Genomic DNA, 27,283 nt, shown 5'->3' on the forward strand with positions numbered 1-27,283 from the left:
GGAAAGACACAAACACACAGGGGCTCCCAGGAACTCATCTAAAGGGTTATTTCTGAACTATTTTGGTCACATCCCATATTTTTAAAGGAATTCATGGGAAGGGGTAAATAATTCCTCGCTCAAAAAAGCATCACTAACCAAGGAAATGAAACGGCAAGGCTATACCTCTCAAGTGATTGCCAAAGCTAATGTAACTGTTCTGAATCAAGAACAAAGAAAAAGGGAGACTGCAAAATTATCTGAATGCACCTTGTGATATTGTGATTAATAATAAGAAATATGTATTTGCTCTTTGTCCCCATTTCTGGCACAGAGCTCCTAAAAGCCTTGGAATTTCCTAAGTGATGAGAACAACAAAGGTGTCTTTGGCTGTGTTAACAAAGTGACATTTGGACCTCACCTAAGGATGTGGGCCAGTTACCCCCATGTGATTAGAGGGTTGGAACTTTCAGTCTCACCCCTCCACCTTCAAAGGAGGGGAGAGGGACTGGAAATTGAGTTCAATCACCAATGGCCAATGATTTAATCAACCGTGACTATGTAATGAACTCTCCATAAAAACCCAAAAGGACAGGGTTCGGAGAGCTTCCAGGTTGGTAAGCACGTGGAGATATGGGGAGAGCAGGTGATCAGAGAGGGCAGGGAAGCTCTGCAACCCCGCACATACCTTGCCATATGCATGTTCTATCTGGCTGTTCCTGAGTTGTATCCTTTTATAATAAACCAGTAATCTAGTCATTTAAATGTTTCTCTGAGTTTTGTGAGGTACTCAAAGCCAAGGAGAGGGCTGTGGGAAGCTCTGATCTATAGCCAGCTGGTCAGAAGCACAGGAGACAACCTGGACTTGTAATTAGCATCTGGGAATGGGGGAAAGGGGAGCAGTCTTGTGGGACTGAGCTCTTAATCCATGGAATCTGACGTTATCACCCAGGAGTGTCAGAATTGAGTTGACTTGTAGGACACCCAACTGGTGTCAGAGAATTGTTGATATGGGGGGGAAATATCTCCCCATACCCACAGGTTGGAATTGAGTTAAGACCGCTTAGGTGGTGTCAGAGCAATGGGATTTGCTAGAACAGCCCTGGCTCATGGAAACATGTGGTTTGGGAAGAGAAAAATAAATAAAAGGGCAGGAGGATGACGAATCTTTGATTCCTAGATGCAGAAGAGACAGGCTAAAAGTAAGATGAGAGTCAGCTCAACTTCTGGGGTTAAATCAAGGTTTCAGGTGGGCCAAAAGGCACCAAGCAGTGACTGGAAATGTCTCCTTTTCCCACTTGGGACACAGGAGACAGCTCATGACTCTCTGTCCATGAGTCCACTGCCTCTGGACCTATGGAACCCCTGTGCCTTTTCTTTGTAAACCCAACACCTACTTCTCTAGGACCTTTAAGCTTCCAGAATGGCTTTTATTTCCTCACAAATCACTGTTAGGGGAAGCAGACAAGAGAAAGAAAATAAGCACATGTCAGGAAACGTGTTGGGTTCCAGGAGCAGTCCTGAGCTTACCCCAGACTCAGTGTCCTACACCTTGTCCATCTCCAGCCCCTGTTCTGGAGAGTGCCAGTCATCTGGTAATCACAGCAATTACCCCAAGGTTGTAAGAGATTCTTAGTCATCAAATTGAGATACAATTTTCCCCCTTAACTCTATAAACTAGGGCAGATCAATGGACTCAGACATTCTTGAAATGTGTTAAATAACAAAGGACAGGGGAAAAAGAAGGGTTTCTGCCTGACCCCAAGTTGCACCAATAGAGAGGGGAAAAAGCAATGCAATGTAGCCTACCCTTATTATTTGCCTCTAGCAGCATTTCCTAAAATGGATGACAAATAACCACAGTTCACAGGGATATGAATAGACATGAAAACAAGATCTCTGATCAAGTGAGTTTTGGAAATGCTGGGACAAATTTAAGAAGGTTTCTCCACTGCAGGGCTTCTCAGAGATTTTCCACTGTGAATCTACAGTAAAGGGAGAGGTTTACCCAAATGTATTGACCAAGATGCTATTCCCGTGAATAAAGTTTGGAAAATGTTGACTCGCCCCGTTGCCCATTTTATAGCACCCACCCCCTCCACTAGGCCACACTGCCTCCCTCTCCTCCCAGAACTCAGGGCAAAATCTTGGATGGGGAAACCAGACTTACGTGAAAGGGGAAAAGAGGCCAAAATGGGATGACAAAGAGATAGTGCCATTTTGGTGAAGCCAACCAGGAGTGGACAAAGGCAACTGGTCACCTCGCTAGTGCCTCTTGACTAGGAACTGCTTCCTCTCCTGCATTAGTCTAGAGACAGAACTCACATCAACCTGTTTTCAATACAAAGAGCAATTCTGTAGTGGCTTGAGCACCAGGAGACTGTATCTGTTCCCATCAAAGCATTCGACAGAATTGCACACCTCAATGCAAGGTGCCTTCCGGGAGGCCAGGTCCCTGCCAATTACCCTCTCACGTGAACTCTGCTGAGGAAGTTTATGAAATGCCTCCTTGTAAGTCTGTAGTGATTATTAACACCCCTGTTGCCAACTGACATTTGCTCTCATCACTTGCCCAGCAGGGACAATTGACAAGAATGGGCACCTGTCGTACATGAAGTTATACCTTGGGGTGTCAGGTATAAAGAAGCATTGTCATGCTGGGGGCAAATCAGCAGTAATGTTACCTTAACTTCCCTTCTAGGTGTTGATTTCTTCCTTCCTCCATGGAAGTCTGACTCAGATTTATGTTTTCCTTTAAATGCCTCAACTCAGGCATTTATAATACCTGCTAAAATACATGCTACTTAGAGCGTCAGAAAGACTCTGTTTTTAGAGAAGGGGAAAAGGGAGCTTGTTAACAGATCTGACGTAAACTATGGCATCTGCTTGCTGTCACCCTTTTCCTTCTGATTCTCCAGAGATGTCATTGCTATTCTTCAGCTTAAAAAAGAAAAATTTTCCTGGGCACAGAATTCAGGGGGACCTTGTTATCCTTGCTGACAACCACATGACAGTACTGTTGGTGGTTTGAGTTCAGTATTCAATACTGGCAGTACCTGGCCTTCATCCACTGTTGAGAGCAATTGGGAAGGCATCCTTCTGCGGGCACGGGGCTTGGGAAGAAACAGGGCGGAAGTGGCAAAAAGCTAACTTGGTGGTCCTGTTTCTCCTTCTGAGGTCCTGACCCTCAACTCCAGATGCCTCCTGAACACACCTGGCTGTGCTGCAGGCCTCTCAAACACAACATCCACAACTAAATTCCTTATCTCTATATCCCCACCCCAAACCCACTTCCCTCTTAATTCCTCATCTCATTCAATGATACCAGGCAGACTTCTAGGAGTCATCTGGGACTCTCCCCCTCTCCCCCAAGCAACACATCCTGTCTCACACTCAGCCCTGTCAGTTCTACTTCCTAAATATCTCTTAAATCCATCCTCTGTACACACACACACACACACACCCCACTGTCTGGGTTCAGGCCTAAACCATCTCTCCCCAAAACTGCTGGGTCTTAAGTGGTCTCCCTGCCTCCAGTCTTGTCTCCCCCGCAAACAATTTCCCACCCACCACACAGAAGTTTCTAAATACTAGTCTTATCTTGTCGCCCCCTGGTCTCATGCCTGCCTGGTATCTGCATATTCTCCAGCAGAAAATTCTCCTCTTTCCTATAGTTCACAGGGCCTGGGAATCTGGACCCCGCCTCTCACGCCTCTCACTCCTCTCCTCCATAGTCAACATCTTGCTCTTCCCAATTTCAGGAGAGCATCTCGGCCCTACAGGCCTTTGTATATGACACGCCACTCCCTCTGCCTGGAATGCCCATCCCCACCTGGCCAGCCTGGACAACTCTCATGCATCCTTCAAGCATCTGCCAAAGCCTCACCTGCTGTTTTAAGCCTTTTCTTACCCACTCCAACCCCACTCTCAGATACAGTCTCCTTCTGTGTCTCCCATGGCATTCTAAGTCCATCTCCATTATAATAGATAACCTATAATAATAAAGGTACTAGTAATAATAATGATGTAGTAGATAACATATTTTAGTCATTTGTTGTCTCTTACCCACCAGACTGATACCCCCATTTTAGAGGCCTTGCTCCTACCATAGACATAAAGGGGTTCAACATACCCATTGAACAACTGAATGAAAGGATGAATTCTAGTAGCAATCCTATCTTTAGTTCTAGAAGATTCACTTCTGCTTCTGCTCCCCTCACATGGCTGAAGTATCTAGCCAGCTCTGTCACTCTACTGATCCACTTTGAACTTGCTGTCAGAGAAAACCCTTGGCCTTTCTCCTACCTCCCTCATCCTGTATGTGGGCACTTGGCCAGAGAACAAAGCTCCACATTGATCCCTAGTAAACTTCATCTTGTTAGTTCCAGCCCCTTGCTCCAAGCTGTTGAAATCTTGCTGAATCTTGATTCTGTCGTCCACTCTATTAGCTGTCTCTCCCAGTCTTGTATCGTCTGAAGATCTAAAAAGCTTGCCACCTATTCTCATCCAAAGCATTGATAAAACTGTCATTCAGGCTTGGTATTCGCTGGGTGGAATATTGGATGGCTATTAAAATTACATTTATGAAATGTGTGATTTTTAACACATTTTTGACCGGAGACATATTACGGCCCCAGGTGTTAGTTTCTGCAAAAATCCCCCGGTCAATAATGTGTTAAAAACACAAAAATTGTACACACACTGATTGCAACTAACATAGCTGCAACTAGATATGCAAATGAGTGACCATCTATAAAGGCAATAAAGAAACGTGAAACAACAAGGTTGGATTTAGGTGGGAGGTTAATAAAAGTCATAAAAATAGCATATTTGCTGAGTGCTAGGTCCAGGCACTATTAAAAAAATGAGCCTGACATGAATTAACTCATTTAATCCTCACAATCATGCTCTGAGGTAGGCACTATTATTATTGCCCATTTTACAGATTGAGAAATTAGGGTACAAAGCAGCTAAGCAGACTGCTCCCAGTCACAAAGATGACAGTGACAGAGTCAGGATTTCAACCCAGGCATACAAGTTTCAGTCTGTGCTTGTATCCAGGGGTGCAAGTGTGAGACTGATTTTGTAAAGGTATGCAAAATTAGTTGTGTGAAGTTGCAATAATCGTGAATACAAGTAAAGCTGAAGAGGACAGAGCCATGACCTAGCAAGTCACTTGGGACCTCCTTGTAGACCATCATCATTCATTTGTGGCTATTCCTACTTAACCAATGGTGATTTCTCTACCCAACATTCAGCCCATATTTTCCCATCATATTTATATGGATACAAACTCAGTCCCCATCAAAGGCTCTTCTTTTTGTTCTGACCAGGTTTTAAAGGTCCTTATTGAGTATCTTCACTTTTTCTCCTAATTTCAGTTCATAGCCTTCCTGCTGTTGTTATCACGGGAAGGGTGCCACTCATTCATACTTTCCTTACTTATGTGCTTCTGTAATCTTTTATAGATTTAGTCAACATTTACTCAGCAACTCCTATGTGCCAGGCAATGAGGATACTGAGTAAATGGCACCCTTATCCTCAAGAAGTTCATATTCTGATGGAGAACACAAATGAACAATTAGAATAGCTGCATTTTTAATGCTTACTATATGCTGAGCACTGTGCTGAGTGTGTTACATGCAGTACTTTATGTGATTTTTTTTTTTTTTAAAAAAAAGGTGGCTAAGTGTTTGGACTCCAGAGTCAGAAGAGCTGGGTATAAATCCTACCTCTGCCATTTTCTGCCTGTGTGACCACTCTGTGCCTCAGTTTCTCATCTAAAAAAAAAAGAATAGTAGCTACTTCATAGGGTTATTTTGAGAATCAAATATTACAATGTGTGGCTGGCACATAGTAAGAGCACAATAAATGATAACAGTTAGTATTTATCCTACAAATGACCATTTTAGAGATGAGGAAACTTGAAGTTTAAAGAGGCTGTGCCACTTTCCCAAAGTCATATGGTTAATAAGTAAAGGTGTCTAAAGTTTGCTCTTAGCCACTCACCTCTCTTGCCTCTTCAGCATGACATGTGACTTTATGGACTAAGGCTGGGCTGCTATGGGAGAATAAAAGAGGATCATCTAACCCCACTTTGTAGGAAAGGAGTCAGGGGAAACTTCTAGAGGAGGTGGGGCTTCAGCTGAGCCTGGCAGGTCAAACAAGAGTTGGGCAGAGAAGGAGACAGGACAGAAGTAGAGACTAGAGGTTGGGAGTAGGGTGGGAGCACTCCAACCAGAGTTAGAAGCTTGTCAAAGACAGGATGAAATGAGAAATTGCAGGTCTGGGGAACTGCAAAATGGGTAGGGATAACCAAAGAGATGACCATGCCTTTGCTCCATGTGTGTTATCAGCACAACTTGTGAAAGGATGATGGCACTGCTTTCTCCCAAGGAGTCTTTCTCTTCTGGTACATCCTCCAGTTCTTCACTGGTCAGAATGAAGTCCAGAGGGGTAAATCTTCTCCATACTCCTGTTACCTTTTTTTTCTTTTTTTAATATTTAGTTGTTTATTTTAGTTTTGGCTGCATTGGGTCTTCATTGCTGCATGCTGGCTTTCTCTAGTTGCGGTTAACAGGGGTTACTCTTCGTTGTGGTGCGCGGGCTTCTCATTGCAGTGGCTTCTCTTGTTGCAGAGCACGGGCTCTAGGCGTGCTGGCTTCAGTAGTTGTGGCTCGCGGGCTCTAGAGCGCAGGCTCAGTAGTTGTGGTGCATGGGCTTAGTTGGTTTGCGGCTTCTGGGATCTTCCCGGACCAGGGCTCGAACCCATGTCCCCTGCATTGGCAGGCAGATTCTTAACCACTGCACCACCAGGGAAGTCCCTCCTGCTACCTTTTGAATGATTAAGTCCTCATCTCAAAGACAAGACTTTCAGCAAGGGACATGAGAACTACAGTTCCCATCTCTATTCTACTGAGCAGCTCTTAGCTTTGTGATCTATTTATGGATGGCTCCCAACATGCACAAATCCCCCTTAACCAGATGGTATGGATTTGTCTTCCCAACAGTTAATATCAAGTCTTCTTGAATCTTTGTATCTTCACTTTGTGCCCCTTGTTGAGCTAGCAAGTTCCATATGTTTGCTGACTCTCCACTAAATAAAAATGGACTGATTGTTTTCTCTCAGGTCATCTCCTTTAAAATCAAAATAATATTCCTTTGGCATCAGGATCTGCATTTTGGTCAACAAGTCTTTCTATCACTGTGATAATTGTATTATGGACCCGACCACCAAGTACCCCTAGGTAATGGCCCTTTCCCTGTGAATTCAACTGAGTCTAGAAGCCTAGAAGACAGAGCTTCCTATAGATGTCTCATCAGATGCACTTATCTACCCCAAAAGTCAGTCACTCATTTTATCTGGGCATGCCTTTCAATAAACCAGATTCTCCTAATGGCCAGACCATGTTGTGACATTTTGTGCCTCATGTCAAGGGCATTCTCACTATCAACCGCCAAAACTGAGGAACAATCTTTACCTCTTTTCTTATCTCTTGTACAGTTATACCTATAGGGTCTCCCTAACTAGAATATCACCACAGTTTAGGGCAGATTTTAAATGCCCGGACTTTCACTTTTAGGAATCTTTGTATCAGTCATTGGAATGGCTAGTATTAAACTCTACACTCAAGCATTAACCATTGCAATTTTCATTGTTACGGGGCTGGGGGTGAAGGAGTGTAACATCATCCATTCTGGAGAAGCAACTAATGAAGTAAGACCCTGCCAACATATTGATGACATACTTGCCCTGGCTTGTGGCCTTGTTGTCTGTCATGCAATCAACAAACACAGAATGAATGCTTTCTATATTCAAGGACACTCAACTTCCAGCGACTCTGGTTCTTCAGTGTCATTCCTACTTGCTGCAGCTGCTTTCTGTTTTTCTGAACGATATATTCCCTGGCTTTTGTTTATCCAGCTGCCGGGCTAGCTTCTTGTGCCGTTGCTGGCCTCCTGCCTGCCCTGACTTCAAATGGACATGGCCAGGTCCTAGATAGGCCTTCCTAACAGAACCAGACTCTTGAACCCTATATCTGCCCCATTTTTGAAACTCTGCCTGGCTCTGTGATGCATTGTATTGCCTGGCCGTGACTTGTAGAATCTCCTGGAAATTCAGATCCTGTGAAAGGTCTGACTTGCCATATTCTGGTTCTTGTTCCCTGGCCCTTGAAGTCCAGACTCTCATCTTACTGTTGATTCTCAAATGTTTCACCATCTGGCACTTACTTTCATCAAACAAAAAACAGATTTCTTCCTTCTTGGCTAGCTCTCAAGTAATGTGATACTGAAAAGATAGTGGAAGCTCTCCACAATGATTAGAGAAGAGCCATTTAACAGGTTGAGAAGGGCTATGCGCATGTTGCCCAGGCAGCCCCGAAGGAGGCCCCCTGAGAATCAGGCCACTGCAGAGCACAGCCTTCATCAAAATGAACTAACACTCACTGTGCAGCCTAGTGAATGTGCAATTGTCAATGGGTTTGGAATCTTCCAGACCTTAATCCAGTGATAACTGTAATAGTAATATGACTTCATTCATTTATTCAACAAACGTTATTAAGTGCCTATTACATGCCAGGTACATAGTAGCTGTATGTCTGTCTCTTTCCTCATAGAGCTTACATTCTAGTGGGGATAAACAGAAAATCAACATATAAACAAAAATTTACTAAATAATATAATTTTAGAGTTTTAAGTGCTACCAAAAAACTGAAACAAGACAACAGGATAGAGAATAACCGGTGAAGCTACTTTAGGTAGAGTGACCCTGGGGACCCTGTCTGAGGGAGTGACATTTGAACTGAGACCTCAATGATGATAAGGAGACAGCCATGCAGAGATCATGGGTAAGACCACTCCCAGACAGAGGAAATCTTTAAAACATTGCCCATACATACCCCTGAAATGAACCCAAGAACCAATCCCTCAGGCTCTCAAAATATATTGGGCTATAAAAACAACACATTTTGAGCAATTGAAAAGTTACATCTATTCTTAAAGTAGCATTTCTTAACTTCTATGCCTCTTCCGTGTGCTTGGGAAAAGGTTGGTTTGTGCCACCCAGGAACTGGCTGCACTGTATTGCTGTATGCACAGATTTCTGAATATGATGCAAAAGAAACCCTGGACCCCCAAAACATATCATTGCAAAAGTTACATATTTGGATGTGGAGACTATGAGAGGAAACCATAATTTGTGAAGCCACCTAATGTAGAATAATGCAGTGGTTTGGGGAGGTCAGAAGAACCTGGATTTGAATTCTGGCTCAGCACATATAAAGCATATAAATGGGTGACCTTGGGCAAGTTATTCAATCTCTGAACCTCTGTTTCCTCAGCAGTAACAATAAAGTTTTTATAAGGATAATAATGTTATTGTATGTAAAGTGCCTAGTGTGCTTATATAGTAAGTCCTCAATAATTGTTAGTTAATATATCATTAAAAATAATTCATATAAATGTTCATTCAACAATCCTTAAGCTCCTCCACTGAGCTTAGCTCCATTCTGGGCCCTGTGGGAACCACAAAAGAAGTATCAGAAATGGTTTAAGTTGCTCATGTTCACGCAGCTGTCAAGTGTCAGAGCTGACTTTTTAACCTAGGGCAATCTAATCCAAGAACCATATTCTTAGCCACTGCACTTACTGCCTCTATGTAATTAGAAAGGTGGTAAACCACATGGTCAGAAGATGAAGGAGAAAGTTTCGTATAGGAAGTAGCCCTTGGAATAGATCTTGGAAAATTATAGGCTCTGCATAGATTGAGAAGAGGAAGATGGTATTCCAGGTGGAAAGGCAAAGCATAAGACATAGAAGTGGGAACAAACAAACTGACCTGGCTGGTTCATGTTGGGGAAGAGACCAAAATACGTGAGATCATGAGTCTACCTGTTGGGATGCAAATCAGGCAGCCTCCTTATTAATGAAGCAAATCACCTCATGTTTTTGCTCTTTTTCTTGCTCCTCCTAGAGAATTAACTAACCTATTCTTTGATCTCTTTTAGGCTCTTTGAAACCCTTCAGTCACTCTTCTGGTCTGTATTCGGCCTTTTAAATCTCTATGTTACCAATGTAAAAGCCAGACACGAGTTCACAGAGTTTGTGGGAGCGACCATGTTTGGGACGTACAATGTCATCTCCCTGGTAGTGTTGCTGAACATGCTGATCGCCATGATGAACAACTCCTACCAGCTTATTGCCGTGAGTAGCTTGGCTCTATAAGGGCGATTATCTTTGTTTCAGGAGTGGTCACAGTGGCCTAGAGCCCATTGGAAACTCAATGATATAGTCTGTCTGCCTTAGTTAATTTACATTAGCTTTTCCAGCTATTAGATTGAAGTCTTTCTTTCCAAGGTAACTCAGTTTGGACTCTTAGTCCATTGGATCACAGTAGTCTAGAAGATGTTCTAGTTAATAAGACTTTTTGGTTACCTGTTAAAATTATGTTTAAATCTCTGAATCCATTTTCTTGCCTTAGTAAGAAGAGCTCAGGAGGTATGAGCAGTGTGGCTACAACATATACCTTCACTAATCTCCAGGGTTGATTGAGCTGATCCAGTTCTCTAGGCAGGAGGGCTTTATCTCCATCTTCACTGCAGACATCTCCCTCCCAAAACTGAGCAGTCCATTGCCAAGGACAACCTTCTCAGAGAGTGGCTACTTTTTTTGTTTATCAACAATGTATGAGTAACTGCAGTCCACTGTGGCATGCTCTTAAGTAGAGTCTATCGCTGAATCTTTGACCATCATGTTATCATTTAGATCAGTAGCGTTTATTACTCTAAACTAGAAATGGCGAAGGTACAGGATATGGGATCAGTCCAAGCTCTGTCCTGGTTTTTGATGTCAAAATAAACATCTAAACTTAGCTTATTTTCTTATGATCTAACTATCATTTCTAGAAACAGAGTATTAGCAAAGAAGTTCTGGCTATCTGAGGTCCTGCTTACTTGAGTATCAGTGAATTTGTATCTTTAGTTGTGTATGTGTATATATATACCATATTTTCTTTACCCATACTTTCTTTGTCCATCTATGCATGGATACTAAGGTTGTTTGCATGTCTTGTCTACTGTGAATAATACTGCACTGAATATGGGGGTGCAGATATCTGTTCAAGACAGTGATTTCATTTCCTTCAGATAAATACCCAGAAGTACAATTTCTGGGCCATATGGTAGCTCTACTTTTAATTTTTTAAGGAACCTCCATGCTGTTTTCCATAGTGGCTGCACCAGTTTTCATTCCCACCAACAGTGCACCAGGGTTCCCTTTTCTCCACACCCTCTCCACAACTTATCTTTTATCTTTATAATAGGCATTCTAACAGGTATGAGGTGATATCTCATTGTGATTTTGATCTACATGTACCTGTTGGTCATTTGTATGTCTGACTCTATGGTCTTTAATATCCTTGCCAGCTCTGACATCCTATGAGTCTGAGTGTCTACAGATGAGTAGGATAGGCTCTCAAGGTCCCTTCTAGGTTGAAATTCTATCTATCTGCTGTTTTTTTTTTTTTTTTTTTTCTTTTTTGCGGTATGCGGGCCTCTCACTGTTGTGGCCTCCCCCGTTGCGGAGCACAGGCTCCGGACGCGCAGGCTCAGCGGCCATGGCTCACGGGCCCAGCCGCTCCGCGGCATATGGGATCCTCCCAGACCGGGGCACGAACCCTTATCCCCTGCATTGGCAGGCGGACTCTCAACCACTTGCGCCACCAGGGAGGCCCTATCTGCTGTTTTTGAAATGGAATATAGTTCAATTTCTTTCTCTCTCTCTCTCCTTCAAACCCAACTAGGCCAACAACTCTGAAACACACTATGCTCACTCCTAGCCGGTCTTTATAAGGGGGAAAGGCATAGAATTTCAGGAGCTAATTTTTCCACCACTATGCCTATCAGCCAAACGCCCTACTCCTACCAAAGATGGCAATATTCATGCTGAGGCATTTGTCATTTTCTCCCTGGTTGTCTTGCAGCTTATTGTTCCTAATGGCAGAGGAAAAGGGAGATAGGGCTGTAGCGTCTCCTACTGAGCTCAGTGACATTTTGCTAGGAAGGGTAGAAATCAACTCCAGCTCTCTCACTTGCTGGTAGTAAGTTGTGTTTTCATACTGTTGCACCTGAAGAAAACACCTCAGCTTGAGAGAGAGCTAGGGGGTGGGGTTTGCAGAGAGATGGCCTTAATAGGGTCTATATCATCTCACACATCTAGAGTCATGGCCAACCATCCTGAATATGACCCGTTGCCTTGGGATCCTCTGTTAATGTGTCTTTACCATTTGGAATCGGATCCAGTGGGATCCTGATATTGGGCAACCTGATTCCAAAAATATCTGGTTCTGCTTACATGGTAAAGACCAGCAAGGAGATTTGATTCCACTTGCAACATCTCCACTTCAGTATTAATGCAGTTTTTAGAAAGGCCCAGATATGAGGGAAAGGTTACAGGAAGGGAAGCCACTGAAGACAAAAATCTCTCCTACTTCAAAAGGTACCACAGGCTGACTCAGTCTAAGTAGAGACTCAGTTATTGACAGGCTTCTCTGTGAATCTGTTCACCTGTGCTCTGTGGTCCCAGCCAACATCAGCAGGTGAAGCTGGCCATATTGTATATTATTATTAGTGTTGTTTGCAATTAGCAGTGATTTACTCTCCTCCCTTTATCCTTACATCTCCCTCAAGCTGCTTATTTCCCTCTGTGACACTTCTTTCAACACATCCACCTTGTCTCTGCCGTTCCTGATGTGTATGTTCCCAGTTTCATCAAGTGAAGCTGCCCTTGATACCATTTTAATCAAATTCACCCATCTATAAATATTAGGTGGGAGAAACAGACCAGTCCCAGAAAAGTCACTTAACTCAGGCCCTCTTCCTACCCCAACTCACCCACAAAGGGCATCTCTGTTGCCTGAGATTGGTCCTCAGAAAACATGAGGCTCATGATGATCTGTGACCAAGCTTCACTCAGCAAGTTAATAAGAACCCTCAGTTTCTTTGTCTGCTGTGAAGTGTTCGCGCTAATGCTGAGAGCAAGTAAACAGCGCTTGCCTCACTGAGCCACATCTGCTGGATGGCTTGGGGAGAGGCCATATATGTAGGAATGGTTGTCTCCCTTGAGGTGGTGGCATTTGGAGGCTCAGATGATGGATGGACTCTCCCACTGCGTAAGACAACCATGCAAATGAAGACATTCTTCAGAAAAATACCTGGTGCCGCAAAAACAGTAGACAAGGCTGGAAGGGGCCACTACATACCATGGAAGTGCCAAGGAGGGCAGGTGGTCTGCCCGCCTTCCCCTAGTCATCCAGGACCAACCTCAGACTCTCAAAGCTCAGAGGAGAAGGCAGCACTTTATACCCTACACAATGATTTGTAACTAATCAAGCAGATAAACAACTGCTACAACTGCTATGCACTATTACAGTCCCTGGTTGTTAAAATATTAAAATATTTTCATACTTGGGGCTTCCCTGGTGGCGCAGTGGTTGAGAGTCCGCCTGCCGATGCAGGGGACACGGGTTCGTGCCCCAGTCCGGAAGGATCCCACATGCCACAGAGCGGCTGGGCTCGTGAGCCATGGCCGCTGAGCCTGCTCATCCGGGGCCTGTGCTCCGCAACGGGAGAGGCCACATCAGTGAAAGGCCCGCGTACCGCAACAACAACAACAACAACAACAAAAAATATATATATTTTTTCATACCAGTTGGTAAATAGCTGCCACTCCGGCTGTTGCCTCTGGGACAACTCCAGGTCACCCCACAATCCAGCAAGTAACGGGAAACAGCTGGAGCAGCAGGTATTATCCACGCCCCTGCTCCAGTGCTATTGTTGGCATACATTCTGATTGGTCAGTTTCTCAGTCTGACTATTATTGTGGCGGGTACAGTGCTAAAATGATCCCCCAAGATTTCCCGCCCTAATCATTAGGACTGTGAACATGATGAGATAGCACACTTGTGATTATGTTGCATTACATGGCAAAAGGGGTTTTGCAGATATAATTAAGGTTACTACTCAGGGAAATTATCCAGGTGGGCCTAATCTAATCACATGAGTCTTAAAAGCGGAGTTTTCTCCAGCTGGTAGCAGAAGAGAATGCCAGAGATTTGAAGCACATGGAGGATTTGATGTGTCATTGCTGGCTTGAAGATGGAGTCATGTGGTAAAAAAAATATGGGCAGGGCTTCCCTGGTGGCGCAGTGGTTGAGAGTCCACCTGCCATTGCAGGGGCCACGGGTTCGTGCTCCGGTCCGGGAAGATCCCACATGCCACAGAGTGGCTGGGCCCGTGAGCCATGGCCGCTGAGCGTACACGTCCGGAGCCTGTGCTCCGCAACAGGAGAGGCCACAACAGTGAGAGGCCCGCGTACCGCAAAAAAAAAAAAAAAAAAAAAAAAAAAAATATGGGCAGCTTCTAGGAGTTGAGAATGGCCCCCAGCTGACAGCCTGCATGGAAGTGGGGACCTCAGTCCTACTACCACAAGAAAATGAATTCTGCCAACATAAATGAACTTGAAACAGATTCTTCTCTAGAGTCTCTAGATAACAGCTGGGCTATGCTGACACCTTGATTTCAGTCTTGGGAAGGCCAATGTGACTGAAGTGGAATACACAAAGGGGAGAGAATTAAGAGATGAGATCAGAGAGGTAATGGGGGTGAGGGACAGATCATGTAGGGCCTGATAGACCTTTGTGAAGACTTTGGCTTCTTCTCTGAGTGAAATGGGAAGCTGTGGGTTTTAAACAGAGGAGGTACATGATCTGACATTTTAATAAGTTTGATGTGGCTGATTGAAAAAAGATGGAATGGTACCGGGACAGAGACAAATTATGAGACCATTGCATTGACCCAGACAAGAGCTGTTGGTGGATTAGACAAAGGTGGTCATGATGGACACAATGAGAAATGGTCAGGTTCTAGATATATTTCAAAAATAGATCCAGTTTGCTGATGGAGATGTGGGGTGTGAACAAAAGAGAGGAGTCAAGGATGGCACCATGATTTTGGGCCTTGAGTAACTGGAAGGGTGGATTCATCCCTTACTGAGTTGGGGAAGAGTGGGAAAGGAACAGGCTTGGGAGGGGGCAGAGATCCAGTGTTGGGTTTTAGAGATGTAGAGTGAGAAATGTCTATTAGACATCTGAGTGGAGATGGTGGGTAGGCAGTGGTTTACAGGTCCAGCGGAGAGGCTGGAGACAGAGATTTGGGAGTCGCAGTATGTCCACAGTATTTAAAACCATGGGACTTGGAGAGATCACAACAGGAGTGACTGTGCATAGAAAAGAGATCCAAAAATGAGGCCCAGGGTACTCCAATGTTTAGAGGTTGGAAAGACAGAATTGGTCACGCAAAGAAACAGAGAAAGAACAACCAGAGAGGTAGGAGAAAAACCAGAGTAGTGGACTGTATTACAATATGTATGATTCCCCAGTATACTGGTAAAGCCATATGCTGAAGAGTGGTAGAGCCTAGATTTGAACTGAGGTAGTCTAACCCCAAGGCCCATGCACAGAACCACTATCCTATCACATTGACACTTACGTTGAGGCCAAGAAGTACTGGAAATGCACTTTCACTACAAGGTCTCTAACACATCTTCTTTCCTGCCCCAGTTATACCACCATTCTTAACTGTCCGATCACCTTGTCCTACAAGTTCCAGTGCCTGTAGATTTCATTTAGATAGGAATCACTGACACTTCTTCCAACATAACTGTGTATGCTTAGTACCCAAGACCTGTTGCTTAATAAAACAGAATAAAACATAAACCCTGTCAGCTAAGTCATCTAAGGGATAGTATATCTTCTTCCCAAGTGAAGGAGCTGCTCAATTCAAGTTGTAGAAATTTTATGACATTGGAGCCAAGCCATTTCAAATTTTAATAACTGTCTCTTCCCTTTGGGATGCCCTCAAGCAATCTAGCTACCGATTTTTCTCATTGCCGCTTAGACTTTTCCCTGTTGCCAAACCATTGTCTGGAATCTGATCAGAAATTGCTACATTTCACTAACAAGAAAATAAACATTCAGAATGGCAGAGGACATTTTCATAGTCCCCTCCACTCACCCCAGGTGATGGGGAACCTATGAAAACCTGCTGATAATCCCATTTCAGTCAAAAATCTACATTTTCTGGTAGGTTCGGAAAAATCCACAAAGCCTAGGTGCTATAAATGATATAAAGGTAAAGACACAGTAGATGCCTTTAGGGAGCTTTAAATCTAGAGGGAAAAGTCTGCCTTGAGTAAAATAACAATAGTGCTATTACCGTGAGTATATAATAGTAGTGATTACAGACAGCATGGGCTCAGGAGTAGTCAGACTGCCTGGATTTGAAACCTGGACTGCCACTTAGTGTAGTTTGGGGCAACTTAACCTCTTTCTGCCTCATTTGACTCCTCTGTAAAATGGGGATGGATAATTAGGCTTTTCATCTGCTGCTTACTCTCAGATCCATTCCCTGTTCATTTCCTGCTCTGTTCTGTATCAGGGAACTCCATTCCCCACAGTCCCTTGCCATTTGTTTCTGTATGGGTTTGACCAACCAGAAGGTAGGAAGAAGAGAGAAGCTAGGATATTTCTTCCCCATCCTCAACCTCACTTTTTGTGGCAACTCCAGCAGCAGCTGTGTTTCCTACGTGGCTCACCTCCAACCACCACCAGGCATCCCACCCCTCCTTGGCCCCAGCTTCTGCAGGGCAGCCCCATCTAGGCTCGAGCTCCCACCAGATAGCCCCAGTCTACAAGCTCTGGAAACACCACTCACCACGTCTTCCAGTCGTCCCTCCAACTCCAGGGATAAGAGGGGCTTCCTGTTGCTGCTAATCTCTGAGTTGCCTCACTGCCGTCTGTTTGGTTTCTCAGCTCTTCCATCACCTGTGACTACCCTCTGTAATAAATCTCCATGTTTGAAAGGCTTAAATTGATTTCTGTTTTTCTGGCTACCCCCCAACCAGTACCTATCTGATTGCGTTGTTGTGAGGTTGATTTAGAAATTACACATTGAGCTGAGCCTTGGGGTCAAATCCGGAAAGACAGAAAAGTGTGGCTGGCTTTCAGATCTCATTTCTGGCAGGGAAATAGCTTGCACACCAGCAAGGATTGGCCTGGTGTTTATGGGGGGCAGTAAGAGTGTAGGAGCTGGCCTCACTCCTTTCTACCTCCCATTCTTTGATTCCGCATGAAAATATCTTCAGATGGGAAGGAAGTCTTTCCCGTGCCAACAGGAAACATGTCCCAGCAAGGAGGAGAAGCATGAAGCAGAGTCACATCTCTAGGAGCTGGATGATGAAGTTTAGAGCCTGCCTTTAGAAAAATAATTTTTAAAGATGGGATCTGCTTTTGTGGCTTCCCACATCCCCATGCTGAGCCCTCATGCTGCTGTCTACCTGGCTTAGCACAGCACACCGGGTTGACTGCCTTACCTTACCCAGCCCTTACCTGGACAAGCCCCTTGCCTCCACCTCTAGTCCCAAGCTGAGGTCTTTCTCAGTTTCTTAAGGCTTAGAGAAATCAGTAATAAGAATACAGTGAATATTTGGCATAGATACAAGCCTTTATTAAATCCCAGGCACTTTCTATCTCATATCATTATAACTACTATAAAAAAATGGTTCTGAAGAACCTAGAAGCAGGACAGGAATAAAGATGCAGACATAGAGAATGGACTTGAGGCCATGGGGAGGGGGAAGGGTAAGCTGGGCTGAAGTGAGAGAGTGGCATGGACGTATATACGCTACCAAATGTAAAATAGATAGCTAGTGGGAAGTAGCCACATAGCACAGGGAGATCAGCTCGGTGCTTTGTGACCACCTAGAGGGGTGGGATAGGGAGGGTGGGAGGGAGGGAGACGCAAGAGGGAAGGGATATGAGGATATATGTATATGTATGTATAGCTGATTCACTTTGTTATACAGCAGAAACTAACACACCATTGTAAAGCAATTATACTCCAATAAAGATGTTAAAAAAATAATAACTACCATTTATTGAACACTTATAATGTGCCAGACACTATACAAAGCACTTTTCATGTATATTTTCTCATTAAATCCTTACAACTACCTGAGGTAGGTACTATTAACAATTCAATTTTATAGGTGAGGAAACTGAGGCACAGAGGTCAAAGTGACTGGCCCAAGGGCACACTCTTCATAAGGGCCCCAGCAGGTCTGTCTGATCCAAAGTAATAATGAAACCATACCTCCTCCTTTCCTGCCCGCATCCCAACCCCTCAGGCCCTGGTGCAAGCCTTCCACACAACCTCAGACTCCCTCCAGCTTCACCCTTCTACTTGGTTCACTGAGTCACGGACTCTCCCCTGGCTTCTAACCAGAGGGATCCTCTAAGGAGCCTTCTCCTTGTTTCTGGAGACTAAGTGACTTATTCTGTTTTCCTCAGCTGAGATTTCCTGCCCCCCAGCCCCCAACACAGACACACAGACACACAGACACACAGACACACACACACACACACACACACTAGCTCTCCTTTTCTTTCCTTTTTTTTTTTTTTTTGCCCACCGGACTTCAAACTTCTGGTTTCTTCTTAGTTCTGTCCCTAATACCCCCAGCCTCCCCAAATGAACAATCAGACAGCCCACCTGAAATCATCACACCCACAGAGGGTAAAAAGTTCAGAGCTACGAAGCTTATTGGCATGACAAGAACTCCTTGTTCAACTTACACATCCTGTCTTGGGCCCTCTCAGCCCTGTTCCTTCCCAGACAGCTCTTGGACGCTTGAAAGCCTCACTTGAAATTATATCCACACCAGCAAATGGACTGACTATCCACCCTCCAGCTTCAGGGCAGGAGAGAGGAGCATTCTCTCCGCAAACGCTGCAGGGGGCACCAATGGCTGACTTTTCAGACTTCCAGCCCTGCCTGGGCCTGGCCATCCCCCTGGTGGTCTAACACAGAAATGGATTCCTGTTGATTCTGCATCAACACCCACTCGTGGTTTTGTCAGCAAGCTGCTGAGGGCCTGCATCTGCTGGGGATGAGAGCACTCTGCCTCAAAATGCTGAGGGTGGGCTTCCCTGGTGGCGCAGTGGTTGGGAGTCTGCCTGCCGATGCAGGGGGACACGGGTTCGTGCCCCGGTCCTGGAGGATCCCACATGCCGCGGAGCGGCTGGGCCCGTGAGCCATGGCCGCTGAGCCTGCGCGTCCGGAGCTTGTGCTCCACAACGGGAGAGGCCGCAACAGTGAGAGGCCCGCGTACCGCAGGAAGAAAAAAAAATGCTGAGGGTTATACTTTGGCAGGCCTCTGCTGAGCCTTTGATGCCTGCTGCTGCCTGGTAATGATTTTGGTGACCGACAAAGATGCAAGTGGAAATGGGAAGAGGACAAGTGAAGGGAAGTGGGTTTTCTTTCCCTGTGCTAAAGGACAACCAAACAGGGCAGATGCCTGGGCTGCTTCTCTGCATCCCAGACTCACCTGTCCTGGATCTTCATCAGGAACATCAGTAGTTGTCATGGAGACTCTATCTTGGGTAACTCAAACAGAAACAGGACCAACTATGTAAGTGACGGGTAGGGCCTAATGCCCAAAGAATACCTCTGTTCTTCTGCCACTGATTCCTTTACTCCTTCATCCATTCACTTAACAGTAACTATCTCTTGGATGGATAAATGAATGAATTTAACAAATGATTATTGAGAGACTACCATGTACTCTACTACGTTCTTGGCACTGGGCATACAGTAGGTAACAGGGGAGCAAGAAAGATGTGGTCCCTGTTCTCATGGGGTTGACAGTCATGGAACTACAGTTTCAAGTTTCACTATTTGCATTTCATTTCTTTACTTTAAGACTGCACTTTACCTTTTTCAGGTCATGATTGCTTTGATAATCTGATGAAGCAAACATGCATACAATTTAGCATAAATCTCAGAGGATTCATAGACATCCTCCCACTGTCCTGCTGAAATCCCTCACCTTAGGACCTTGTCCCCAGTTATAATGCAAATATGTTTTAAGTTGTTAGTAGGTGATTTATGACTCAGTGTGAGTTCAATCCCTTACTGAGATCAGGTTTTCATGGGGAGCCAAGTGAATGAGGAAAATGTACCTGAAGAAGACTGGAGATAGGACACCAATAAGAGAAAGAGATTGGAGGCACTGGAGGAAAATGTCACCATCAACACAATTTTGCAAAGGATCAGGTCTGTGCAACAGTCCCCAAGCCAAAGGTGCCTTCAACCACTACATAAAATAACAACTATGGATGGACAACCTAGAAACAAGCTGAGAAGACCTGGCCTTCCTATGGATTGGCCTCTGAATGTTCTCTTCATAGGCTACAAATAATATTGGTGAAAAAGTCAAATGTCCATGGCCCAAAGGCCATGGTTGAGGAATGTGTTCTTCTTGTCTTCTGCCTTGATTCTTGTTCTGGGCACCAAGAATCAATTGACTGGAAAGCTATCTGATATGAATGTTCTTTAATTTCTGAGCAGCTTGAGGTTTAGAAACTAAACATGAGATCTAAGTGATTAATATTAATTAGGTCTCTCTCTTGCTGTGGTCACCAGAGCCCTGTGTTGTAGCCCGGTTCAGCGTCAGAGATAGCCTAGGTCAGGAGGTGGCCTTTAGCTACAACACAGAAGCCAAAATACCCCAAAGGAGCCTCGGAGGTTACGACCTACTGCAATACTCTGCTTTTTACTTGAGATCTGACAGCAAAATTACATTATGTCAGCTGTCAAGGTAAATCTGCCTTTGTTTAAAAGAGGAAAATAGAAGCGATCTAAGAGTAGAAATGGGGTGAGGGGAGGTAATTATATTTCTCTTTCTTATTCTCCTTTCTTCCATCACAGGATTATCTTGCTTTTTCCTCTGTTCTCTTTCCCAATTTCCCCTGTTTGAACTTTTAGAAGTACCTGGGCCTATAAAACTGTGAACTAATCACAAAGTCTTGATGAGAAATATATTTATCTCAAAGCTGCTCTTAATAAATGTGGCATATTGGGAATCACCCAGAGTGAAAGAAAAGTATGATAGGCCTTCTCATTCATTAGAAAATCAGCGCCAATTATTAAAGAAGTCTTAAATGACTGGAATTAGAATCCTCTCACGGACTCCATCAGAGTTCCCATTGGCCTAGCCCTCAAGACTTCTGGAAGCACAGAGAAGTTTCCATCACCCGATGAATCTTCTAGGAGGTTATGCCACAGTGTTTTTCTCTTGATACTAATGCAGAGATACTTTATACTGGAGTCCCTCCAGTCTTAACCAGGATACATGGTCTGACACATAGTAGGTTCTCACTTAATATCTATTGAATAAATGAACAAAGTAATGATTTTTTTCCTAATACTTTTTTTTTTTTGGCCATGCCACATGGCTTGTGGGATCTTAGTTCCCCGACCAGGGATCAAACCTGGACCCCCGGCAGTGGAAGTGCAGAGTCCTAACCACTGGACTGCCAGGGAAGTCCAGAAATTAATGAATCTTTAATGCATATGACTTCCCAGAACATTTTAAAGTGTGAAAACAGAGCAACTGACAAGCTCACCAAACCTAAGCTTATTGTCCTCTAGTTTAGGGGTTGACGTTTTTTTCTCTAAAGGGGCAGATAGTGAATATTTTAGGCTTTGTGAACTGTAAGACCTCTGTCACCACTATCCAATGCTGTTCTTATAATGCAGAAGCCATAGAAAATACATTAAAAAGTGGGCATGGCTCTGTGCCAATAAAACTTTATTTATGGGCCCTGAAATTGGAAATTCATATAATTTTTGTCTCAAAGAATTTTTTTTAAAGATTTAATTTTAGTTTTGGCTGCGTTGGGTCTTCGTTGCTGCGCGCGTGGGCTTTCTCTAGTTGCAGCGAGCGGAGGCTAGTCTTTGTTGCGGTGCGTGGGCTTCTCATTGCAGTGGCTTCTCTTGTTGCGGAGCACGGGCTCTAGGGCGTGGGCTTCAGTAGTTGCGGCACGTGGGCTCAGTAGTTGTGGTGCAGGCTCTAGAGCACAGGCTCAGTAGTTGTGGCACACAGGCTTCGTTGCTCCATGGCATGTGGGATCTTCCTGGACCAGGGATCAAACCCACGTCCCCTGTATTGGCAGGTGGATTCTTATCCACTGCACCACCAGGGAAGTCCCTGTCTCAAAGAATATTATTCTAACTTTTGATTTTTATTCAACCATTTAAAAATGTAACAACCATTCCTAGCACGCAGGCTATCTAAAACCAAGTGGCAGGCCGACCATGGTTTGCCAACTTCTACTCTAGTTATTTCAAAATATGTCTCTTTTCTACCTCTGTAGACTGAAGCTCTGTGAAGACAGGGGCTCTGCTTTAGGTTTTCTTTACATTCGCCTGATGCCTAGTAAAATGTGGGACACATAGTAGGTACCCAACACATACGTCTTCACTAATTGATAGGGAGAAGCTTGGGAAAATCTCTGATCTATAGTTTGTCAACCATATTTTAAAAAATACATAATGTGAGTTTATATCCTTTGCAAGTGTTTAGTGTTTGGAGTTGAATAAATTGTATGGCAATGAGGAGGGGCATTATCTAACTGAAAGGAAATCTGCCTAGATGATGGATTTCATAATTATAGTTAAGACATTGCTTTATACTTTACTAAGCACACTTGCGTATAGTGTCTTGTTTGACCCTCACAAGAACTCTGTGAATGTAGGCATGACTATCTGCATGTTACAGATGAGGAAACGGGTTTCCAAAGGTTGAGACTTGCCCAGGGTTCCATGGCAAGTTTGTTCATTCGTTAATTCATTCTTTCTACAAGGACTTGAGCATCTGCTATGCGTAAGGAGTTAGGTCAGGGTGAACTCAGGCCCAGTGACTCCTCAGGAGGTGATATTTAGAAGTAATCTAAAAAATAAAAGTATGGCCTGGGAGGTAAAAAGGAAGCTCCCGATCAGTGAGGCAGGAAGTTAGACGGCACATGCTATGACAATCTGAGTACATGAGACCAGTAATAATCCCACATGGGGTCAGACCTGTAGATTTTTCCACAACCAGGTGATAAGACACACCTCTCACTTCTTCCCAGGCTCAGAAATGGAAGCCCTGATGGGCTTAGTCTCCGTTATTTCTGAAAACTGCTGGGTGAGCTCAGCAAATCCCCATGCTCACCACCATCTGACTGCCTCTGTCCTCCCAAAGGAAAAGCTTCCTCACTCTGCAACTGCAAGATGAAGGCAGGCAGAACAACCTGTGCCTGCTTGACTGAAAGGTTCTATTTACCTTTCTGGAGACTCCCAGAAAAGGTGACAAGCAGTTCAGTGGGTTTCAGGACTGCCACATCTGCTATGAATGGCGCTACCAGAATTGTGCAGTGTCTGACCTGCGGTGCTGAAAGCAAGAACCCTGCAAAGGTCACGTCTGTAGCAGAGAAACTGAAGGAAACAAGCAGGAGAGGAACCTGGGCAGACAGAGGCCCGGCCAAGTGTATATAGAGGGAGCTGTTTGTCAAAATCTCGGAACCGTGGTCAGGCTCTGTTTCTGTTTCTGTCATGTAGGAGACAACACGTTGCTCGTTGTGAAATCCCACTCAGTGCACTTCCCCAAGCAACAGTGTACCTGAGCACTTAAGAGCTATGGTTCTAGAGTCAACTCAATCCAGATTTGAATTGCAGACCACCAGTTTCTAGCTGTGTGTCCTTAGACAAATGTCTTCACTCTGGTGAGCATAACTGATCAAATGGAAATAGTAACAGAACCTACCTCAGCAGGCTGCTGTGAAGATGAAATAAGATGATATACTTGAAAACCGATACATAATATTACTGGTGCTCCCTTCACTTCATATCTGCCTTTGGCTCTCCAATTCATTCCTTCTCCAAAAATCTATTGTACACCTGCTCCACGCCAGGCTTCAGGACTGCAGAACTGAAAAGGACAAAGTGCCTAATTTCAGTGAACTTTTCTTCTATGGGGAGCCTAAGAATAAGCAAACATAGGCAAAACAATTCAGGCGATTTGTGGCAATTGGTATGAGAGAAGAGAACAGGGCACCGTGAGATAGAGTAACGAAGGCACCCGCTCTAAATTGGTGGCTCAGAGAAGGTCTCTTTGAGGAGATGATATTTGAGCTGAGGACTAAGAGATAAGAACAAGCCAGCTCTCTTCTCCTATCTAGGAAAAACACAGCAATTAAAATATAAAAGGGAAAAAATTTCCCCCAATCCCTCGTGCCTTCCTTCACTCTAGGGAGGCTCTTGGAGGAGTAAAGCGCTGAGTTACAATTTAATTGGGGACGTGAGAGAGGGCACAAGGAGCGTTTGTTGGGGGTATTGGTGAGCCCAGACCAAGGCAGGAGAGTGAGGAACAGACACAGGGATTTGAATGAGGATGCAGGAAGGTCAGGCTCCCTAGAGCTCCTGATGGGGGATGGGGTGTAGCAGGATGTCAAAGAGAGCTTGAGCTTTCCAGGCATTAGCCCACCGAATCCTGTACGGGATGCTCCTGTTTGAGCACTATACCCATAGATAGTAAGTGAACCAAGTGAGTGGCAGATTTGAGTGGAAGCAAGGGTCAGAAGACTTGGATTCTAGAGCTGCTTTACCACAAACTAGATGTGTGACCCTCAAGAAGCAATTTCTCTCTCCAGACCTCAGTTGCCACATCTGCACTAGATAATCGATGTACTGACAACTTCGCAGGTGGGTGTGAGAATCAAATGAGAGAAAGTATGTTAAAGTGCTTGGGAAAGCGTAAAGCTCTAGATAAATGTAAAGAACTAGCTGTCTGATGTCCCGTTCCCAGAGGCAAGCTAAGAGGTTGAACATCTGGCATTTCATTTTCTGGTCCATTATGTTTGAAACTGGCCAGAAAGGCACTTATGTAGAGAAGACAGTAGCTCCAGAAAGCACTTAGAGAGTCCCCATCCCATGACGGCCAGCACCCCTGGTCAGGAGGGAGGGAGGACAATTCTTTCACCGCATGAGCTCACTGTGGCCTGGGAGTCCACTTAGAGCTTATTTCCTTTGAGAACCACTGAGATATCACAGGAATATTTGTTTGCAGTGATAGAGTGGAGGCCTACAGAAAGCAACATGGTTTATTTCCAAGTCTGAACTAGGATATACTTATTTTATGTTACCCAGAAGCTTCTACAGTGCTGTTCATTCTGACCTTGCATAGGCTATGACATCTTGCTCCCAACTTTGCTCTTCATCCTATTTCTCAATCAAAACTTACCCATAGGGCTTCCCTGGTGGCACAGTGGTTGAGAGTCCGCCTGCCGATGCAGGGGATACAGGTTCGTGCCCCAGTCCAGGAAGATCCCACGTGCCGCGGAACGGCTGGGCCCGTGAGCCATGGCCGCTGAGACTGCACATCCGGAGCCTGCACGTCCGGAGCCTGTGCTCCGCAACAGGAGAGGCTGCAACAGTGAGAGGCCCGCGTACCGCAAAAAAAAAAAAAAAAAAAAAAAAAGACAAAAACAAAAAAACTTACCCATACTGTGTTCTACTGAGGTGCCACCTTCCTCATATAACAATGGAGAGTGGCGGTGCCTACTGGGAGAGAACGACATTTTAAAATTTGTATCATCCAATCTCCCTGAGGCTTTTTTTCTTCCCCTCACACTCCCAGCCCACCTTGTAGTAAGACAGGGAAGACAAGAAGAGGAGAAAAGCTGAAACTCTTCCGCATGACTACAGATGACGTAGTGAGGGACTGAAGAAGCACTGTGATCCTATTGGTTGATTTCATGAGAAATTATGAATTGAAAACTGCCCAAATTTCATTCTGACTCTCAGAAAGTAGATGATTTATTTGAAGGCAACAGAGTGGGTCAGAGGCGGAGTGTGGAGGAGGGAATTCCGGGGATCCAGAGCCCTCACGGATTTGTTTCCTACTTTTCCTGCCACGCCCCTTAGAATCAGAGTGGGAAAGATAATTAAGCTCTATTGTTTATAACCTGTGTTGTTTTTATGAGCACACTTGTGTTCCATACCCTAAATGGTCTCTAAAGAATACCCAGACTGCTTGTGAGGACTTTGCAGGACCATTTTAGAAGACAGAAAGCAGATCCTTCTGCATCTCAGGGACCTAAGGCACTGGATCAATTTGCAGTTGTCTTTTGTTCTGCCACTTTCATTGTCCTCAGTATGAGACAGCCTGCTAAAGACAACATGGATGGGCCTGGAGGACATTATACTGAGTGAAATAAGTCAGAGAAAGACAAATACTGCATGATCTCACTTATATGTGGAATCTTAAAAAAGAAAAAAAAGAGAAACTCATAGAAAAAGTGATGGGATTTGTGGTGACCAGAGGCAAGGGGTGGGGGGGAGGGGGAATTGGATGAAGGTGGTCAAAAGATACAAACTTCCAGTTGTAAGATAAGTTCTGGGGATGTAACATACAAATGACAACTGTAGTTAACACCACCGTATGGTATATTTGACAGCTGCTAAGAGAGTAGATCCTAAAAAGTTTGCACCGCAAGGTATCTATATGAGGTGATGGATGTTCACCAAACTTATTGTGGTAATCATGATGTATATAAGTCATTATGCTGTACACCTTAAATTTATACAGTGCTGTATGTCAATTACATCTGACTAAAACAGAAAGAAAAAAATAAATTCTGCAGAGAATGTTAAATAAACATGATCAGCATCCCCCCCACAAAGAAAGACCAGAGAGTGCCAAGCCTGAGTAACCGCCAGGCACCCCTCCCTTCCCATTCACTAGTTGAAAGGTCATCTCTTTGGCTGTATAGTGCACACGTTAAGAATACCTAGGGAGACTATCAGTTACTAATTCTGCCTTTGTTCCTCCTTCCTTCCCCTGTCATCTCTCCATAGTAGCCCAGTAAGCCAGTTTTTTTCATATTGCTGGGCGGCCTAATAACATTAGCTTTGGGGGGTGCACAAATTATACCTTCTACCCACTGTCCCAGTGACAGAGGGATGTTATGGCTTGGCCATGGGAAGACAGGGACAGGTAGGAATGAGGAAGACCTGCTGTTTTACTGCTTTGGCCTGCTGAATACATCTGGACCAGCAGGCAGAATCCCAGAATTAGTGTTTCTGAAAGGATGGTTGACAATCACCTGTGTCAAAATCACCCAAAAATGCTTGTGAAACAGTGTAGATTCTCGAGCCTCCCCATCCCCACAGCATCGGTTTCTGCAGGTCTGAGGTGAGACCCAGGCATCTGCATTTTCGCAAGCACCCCAGGAGAGTCTAATAGCCCCTGAAATTTGAGAACTGCTAACGTAAATAAATCTTGAGTAGTTCATTCGACTTCAATGACTACGCTCAACCTCTCTACTCTTTCTGACTTTTCTTACTATTGCCTCTTGGGGGAAAGTTTT

At 44.4% G+C, this 27,283-nt stretch overlaps 1 protein-coding gene across 1 annotated transcript in view; it reads left to right on the forward strand.

The window, feature by feature from the left end:
* Window positions 1–27,283, forward strand: part of TRPC5 (transient receptor potential cation channel subfamily C member 5) — a 132,417-nt gene that overhangs the window by 83,532 nt on the left and 21,602 nt on the right. The window contains exon 6 of the mRNA XM_060086790.1: window positions 9,987–10,182. Coding sequence (XP_059942773.1) covers window positions 9,987–10,182 — 196 coding nt within the window. The remainder of the gene's footprint in view (window positions 1–9,986; window positions 10,183–27,283) is intronic.

This window comes from Mesoplodon densirostris, chromosome X (assembly GCF_025265405.1).
Source record: "Mesoplodon densirostris isolate mMesDen1 chromosome X, mMesDen1 primary haplotype, whole genome shotgun sequence".
In the NCBI taxonomy this organism is placed as follows: Eukaryota; Metazoa; Chordata; class Mammalia; order Artiodactyla; family Ziphiidae; genus Mesoplodon; species Mesoplodon densirostris.